The 6321-nt window shown below is 44.1% G+C and overlaps 1 protein-coding gene across 1 annotated transcript; it reads right to left on the reverse strand.

The window, feature by feature from the left end:
• Nucleotides 1-711: 711 nt before the first annotated feature.
• Nucleotides 712-6027, reverse strand: LOC114510847 (carcinoembryonic antigen-related cell adhesion molecule 21-like). The gene is made up of 3 exons (XM_028529321.2): nucleotides 5875-6027; nucleotides 4630-4983; nucleotides 712-1120 (listed from the first exon to the last, which is right to left on the reverse strand). The coding sequence occupies exons 1-3, from the start codon at nucleotides 5936-5938 to the stop codon at nucleotides 840-842; spliced, it is 699 nt and encodes a 232-aa protein (XP_028385122.1). The 5' UTR covers nucleotides 5939-6027; the 3' UTR covers nucleotides 712-839.
• Nucleotides 6028-6321: the final 294 nt, after the last annotated feature.

Here is a 6321-nt window from a genome sequence, read left to right on the forward strand (position 1 = left end):
CAGCCACTGTGGAAAACTGTATGGCATTTCCTCAGAAAACTAAAAATGGATCTGCCTTTTGACCCAGCAATTCCATTACTGGGATTATATCCTAAGAACCCTGAAACACCAATACATAAGAACCTACACATCCCAATGTCACAGAAGCACAATTTACGATAGCCAAGTGCTGGAAGCAACCTAAATGCCCATCAGTAAATGAATGGATCAAAACACTATGGTACATTTACACAATGGAATTCTATGCAGCAGAAAGAAAGGAGCTCCTACCTTTTGTGACAGCGTGGATGGAACCGGAGAGGATTATGCTGCGTGAAATAAGCCAGGCAGTGAAAGACAAATACTATATGATCTCACCTTTAAGTGGAACCTAATCAACAAAACAAACAAGCAAGCAAAATATAACCAGAGGCATTGAAATTAGGAACAACCTGACAGTAACCAGAGGGGATAATGGGGGGAGGGAGGAAGGGTTTTCAGGAACAACTATAAATTACACATGGGCAAAACCAAGGGGGGGTGTGGAATGAGGGGAGGGAGGTGGGGATGGCCAGGGTGGGAGGGGAGTGGTGGGGGGTAAATGCAGACAACAGTACTTAAACAACCATTAATTAAATAAATAAATAAATAAATAAATAAATAAATAAATAAAACCAGAGATAGAATCTAGTGTGAAATGTGACCTTGAGTCAACTATAATGACAACATAAGTTCACATTTTTCAGCACTTATTGACTTAATGCAAGTCTTCTAGAATCTCTCCACCTTCACAAGAAATCTATTTAAAAGATGCAGAATATTTTATTCAGACTTTAAAAACAGAGAGAGAAAGAGGAGAGTTACTCATATTTTACATTCAGCTGGAGGGGCACACTATAAGCAAAAGTGATAGGGTTTGAGGCCTCACACTGATAATTTCCAGCATCTTCTCTTCTGACAGGGTTTCTGGTAAGGGTTCTGCTTTGCCAGGACAGCTTCATCCTCTCTGTAAGTCGCAGATTCATGCCATTGAAGAACCACTGTATGGAGATTCCCTTTGTGTAGCAGGTCAAGACCACGGCATCCTTATTCTTAGTGGCTGTGGTGTTGCTGGCTACAAGGATGGCCATTATCACAGGCTCTGTGGGGAAATAGAGGATGTGAATGATGGAGAATGAACATGAGACATGGAGTTATGCTGTCTTCTCTGAGATCTCAGCCTCTCACTGCCTACAGTGAGCTCTGTTAAGTTCGGCAAAGGATATTTTTGATCTCTGTGGTGGGAAAGCAATCTTTATTCAGGGGACAATGTATAAGAATAGAAAGGATAGTCATTTCCTCCTGACCCCGGACCACCCTCTGATGACCTCTCACTTGTTCCTTCAGGCATTACTTTAGCACCAGCACTTGAAACCCCTTCCTAGCCCACATGTCCTATAACCTATCATCAGGTAAATTTTTCTAAATGTTTCTGAAAGGAAAGAAAAAGCAAATCAATAGAAAAAAACATCCAGATGTATGGAATTGGAAGGCTCACACCATTCCACATATTTGGTAAAATTACTATAAAAAACAATGTCATTTGTGCATAAATTAAATAATTTATTCTAGAATTTATGTAGAATTTCAATGGATCCCCCACATGGTTGCAATGATGTTACAAAAAAAGAATAAACCTGGAGGTCTCACACTTCCTCATTTCAAAGCTTACTGTGGAGCACAAGTAACCAAACAATGTGACACTCGCATAAAACTTCTATTTATCAAAAGACAAAATGAAATCCTTTTGAGAAAAAAAAAAGCCAAGTAGATCAAATCCTAAAGCTAAGAACTAAAACTACAAAACTCTTAGAAGAAGATATAGGGGGAAGCACTATATAACATTGGATTTGGCAATGATTTCTTACAGATGACACTAAGAACACAGGCAAAAAAAGAAAAAAATAGATACACTGCTTTTTGTCAAAATGAGAAACTTCTGTTCATCAAAGGACAAAATCAACAGAGTGAAAGGTGACCTGTGGAATATAGAAAATACTGTGCAAATCATATGTAAGATGAGAAGTTAACACCCCAAATAGACAAGAATCACCTACAACTCAAAAACAACAAAACCAAATAACCTGGTGAAAAAATGGGCAAAGCACTGGAATAGACATTTCTCCAGAGAAGACATACAAATGGCCTATAAGCACAGGAAAAGATGCTCAACATCACTATCATTTGGAAAATGCAAATTACATCTCAAGGCCATGCTGTTGGTGATGTTAGGTAAAGTAACTGAGCTGTGCAGGTAACAGAACGTTGCCATATATGGTACCTTCGATTCTTCAAAAGGCTTCACAAGTCAGAGTTGGAACCTCTCACCTCTCAGCCAACTTGAGTCCTTAAAAGAATAAGGCAGGTCTGTGTATCACAAGACAAATGCATGGGAGTCTGAGGGCTCAGAGAATGTATGACCTTCCGCTCTGTGTCTAGGGGAAAGTACAGACTTTCTCAGAGTTCCGTTAAGTATCAGGGTTGGATCAGGGAAAGGCATAAGCCTGGCAGGCAGAGACTACCGCACACTTCTTGTTTTTCATTTATCAGCTGACTTCCTCGCTGACCAAGGGTCATTTCTTCAGGCTGCACAGCCCTCCATCACCCAGATGAGGTGTGTTTCTACTAGGCACCATTTCCCTAAACATTCTATGGATGAGTTTAGGCAGAAATAACACATACATATGGATCACAAGCAAGCTGTTTGTCAGTTGGGTATTCAAGCACCTAGGCAAAGAGGCTGGCCTTCTTAGGTGAGTGTGACTGACAAGAGTCAGTGAGCCAATAAATGATAGACCCGAGTCCAAGAAATGAGCTTGAAAAAAAGTGAAGGGGCAAGAAGCTGACTATGGCAGCAGAACCATGTGATAGGCCAGTAAAATACTTCGCCTTCTCCTGAGGGCAGGTGAGGACTTTTGGAAATGCAGAAGGGGAAATGCAGAAGAGCATGGAGTTGATGAAATTCTCGTTCTTACAAAGTATTTGTGTTTGGTGGTTATGAGATAAAAATTTGGAAAGAATTTAAAAGTATTTTCACAGGTGAAAATTATTATTAATACCCTGGTGCCTAAGGCCAATTGCAAGAGGAATATTTCTTCTGGTTCCAGTCCCTGAAGGGACAGTGAACCTGTCCTGTGCATCCAAGATTCCCAAAACTCTGCATCAACCTTTCAGTCTTGGAAGAAATTTTCGATTGTTTATTCATTCATTATTTCAACCAACATTTATTTCTTCCTAATTCATCAAAAGCAACTGTTTTTTTCACCAATGTTGGTCCCTGTACTAGCTGCAAGTGTGGAGAGTGGAGTGATAAGGCAAAGTTTTGTTTTTATAAGGAGTGAAAATGACACAAACACATCAGGAAAAAAATTAGTGATTTCAAGTTTAGTACAGGAAGGCGTGGCCTGACCACCTGAGGGCAATGCCTGAGTGTTCCCAGCACTGATTCTGAGGATTCCTGCAGGTTCTAGAGTAAAAAATAATTCTCCATTTATTATCATTCCCCAGCCCAGAATCTATCCCTCTGAGCTGAGGAAGCTTAAGAAGAGAGCATCTCAACCAATGATTGGCCTAGCAAACCACAGACATTAATAAAATCCCAAGTTGGAAGAAGGGGTGGGGCTATGGCTGCAGACAGACCTTGGGTGACCCTGATGAGCTTCTCCTCCTGGTCTGTGTGACTCTGCTTTGGAGACTGTATCTCCCTGTGCCTCAGTTTCTTTTCCATGGAGGAGGATGCATATTTGGCTGTCGGGTGTCAGTGTATTAATCATACAATATACACAGTATCTGACCTTGAATCTTGGGATAGGGCAACTGCTCAGACAAGACGCATCTGCTATTGATTGAATCCCAGAGATGATTCCCTTCAGCTGATCCCTGGTGGACACGGAGCTGCCAGGAGCATCTTTTCTCCTCAGTTTCTCCCTGAAGATGCTGACCTCTCTATGGACACCCCTAAGTCCCCCAGAAGAGTTGCAGGATCCTTGCAACTCTAATGATGCAGGATCCTTGTCCATCTGTGCTCCCCACCCACAGTGCCATCCCTGCTCAAATGTGGTTGTAGGGGCTGAGCCCTGGCTGATGACCAGCTTAGGAGACCTGTGGCTCAGGCACCCTGGGAATTGCTGCTCCCAATCAGCTCCTTTAAGGAAGCCAAACTCAACCTGACACAGGCTCCCCAGGCTCTCTGGAGCCAGGAGCTCTGGAACAGGGGTCTGGAGAGTGGCTGACTATGCTGAGCTGTTGTGAGAATTCCAGGGAGCTCCTCAGGCCAGGCTATTGTGGAGCCCTGCAGGGTCATCTCAGGGTCAGGGTCAGGGAAAGGACCCTAAGGGGCCAAACTGAGACTGGTCTCCTCCCCCTGCTGGGTTACTCTCATCAAAATGGTCTTTCTGTCCTCACTGAATGTCATCAGGGTAGAATCTGGGAAGGGGACAGAAATCTTGGGAAGTTTGTCTCCACTGTATCCTGTCAAATGCCAGAACTTCACCTGGGAGGTGATGCAGAGGGGGATGGAGGCAGAGTCTAGGTCTGTCAGTCTTGAGTGTGAAGTAGAATTCACCCCCACCCCCACCACCGACACCCAGAGGTCAGAGAGGAGTCACTCACCAAACACACGGAGGCGACCAAATCCTATTTCTTTTATACGATTTTGAAGATGCACGACGACAGTGTAGTATCCTGCATGCTTTAAGGTGACCTTCTTAATCAGCCTGGATCCTTCGTTGTCTATTATTTCTCGACCGCTAAATTCAGGCCCCTTTCCCAGTTCTTTTTTGTACGTTACAATAGCTGCGATATAACGATTCGGGTTCGCCCCTCGTCCTTTGTACCAAATGATGATATTCGCATTCGGAGGCTTGTCGCGCATGCGCAGAAGCACATCTGCGCCTTCGGCAGCAGCGGTTGACACAATAGCGAGTTGAGCAGAGGTGGGCGGGCTCCAGAAGGTTACAAGTGAAACTAGGAGAAAAGAAAAAAAGTGATTAATATTTGCGTGTATGTAATGGACTTACGAGATGAAGCCCTAAATCCTGAGCAAGCCTCTTCATCTCTCAGCTTTGGTCTGGGTGTGAGTGTGAGTTTGTGTGTGTGTCTCTTGTTGTCCAGGTCAGCAGCATGGCCACTTTTACTTCAGAACCTCTAAACCTGTTATTTTTTTCTGTTTCCAATACACTTGTCCAGCTGTCTCTTGGCTCACCCCCTCACTGCCCTCAGGCTTTTGCTGACACTCAGGGTGTCCTTGGCAGACACCTCCTTTTACCAATGTTTGCGAAGACCTCTCTGTACTCTGTTGTTTTCATGACACTTGTGGGGACCTGACATCACATCCACATCTTTCCCTGCCCCTCTCCTCTTCACAGAACTTGAGCTCCATGAGCGTGTGGGCCTGTCTGATCCTGCTGAGTCTCAAGTACTTTCTGTAGGCTGCCAACACCTGTGAATGAATGAATGAATGAATGAGTATTCTCTGCATCCTTCCTTTTCTGTGTTGAGCTCACTCATTTCTGAGGTTGGCGGTAAGGCGATGCTCAGCATTCTTGATTAAAATTTCCTTTTGTTGCCTCACATAAAATGTTACTATTATTACCAACAGTTTTGAAAACTCCATACTCAGTGATGAATAACTTAGAATGAACAGCCATTGAGACTTTCCTGTTCCTCAGCACTTCCAGGTCATGAGATCTTCCTGCTGCTGTTTCCCCTTCTTCATCCCAATCTCCTCTTTTGCCCTCTCCCCTGAGGTCCTACAGACGCCCTCTCTAACCTCTGAGTGCTGTGTTCCACAAGAGATTTCAACAACTTTGGTCTCCCATCCTCCAGTCCACCCCCCAGGGATTGTCCCTTTTTTACCAGTCAGCAGTAGCCCGTGCCAGAGGACAAATTTTCTGCAAGTGCCAGCTGAGGGGGAGTCCATAATGTCTGCTGACTGCTCCGTTCACTCCGCTGCAAGAAGAGCTTGAGGTCCAGTAAGACTCACAGGCACTTCTGTACCCACTTGTGGGATCTGCTGTCCCTTCTCCCTGCGTGCTAAGCCTTTTCCTGGGGCAAGTTTGCTTCCCTGGCTATAATGAGCCAGGGGCGGGGCCTGTTCCCAGGACTCTTCCTCTCCTTTCCTTATTTATGCTACTACAGCTGTGCCTTCAATTTTGTTTACCTTTGTGTACATTTCTGTTCTATGGAAATGGCTAAAGACCATGAACACACACACACACACACATTCACAACCTGTGTTACCTCTGTCAGGTACACAGTAGCCTCTTTGTAACTCCCCCTTTTTTTACATTTCACATTTTCCTT

This window comes from Phyllostomus discolor, chromosome 12, assembly GCF_004126475.2.
Source record: "Phyllostomus discolor isolate MPI-MPIP mPhyDis1 chromosome 12, mPhyDis1.pri.v3, whole genome shotgun sequence".
Lineage (NCBI taxonomy): Eukaryota > Metazoa > Chordata > Mammalia > Chiroptera > Phyllostomidae > Phyllostomus > Phyllostomus discolor.

Excerpts from the sequence above, each read along its gene's own strand:
- LOC114510847 (XM_028529321.2), bottom strand. The coding sequence starts at position 5,938 with ATGGACTCCCCCTCAGCTGGCACTTGCAGAAAATTTGTCCTCTGGCAC. Across the intron at positions 4,984-5,874 it reads GCACGGGCTACTGCTGACTG|TTTCACTTGTAACCTTCTGG; the intron begins GTAAAAAAGGGA and ends CTTTTCTCCTAG. Across the intron at positions 1,121-4,629 it reads TGGTCGCCTCCGTGTGTTTG|AGCCTGTGATAATGGCCATC; the intron begins GTGAGTGACTCC and ends ATTTCCCCACAG.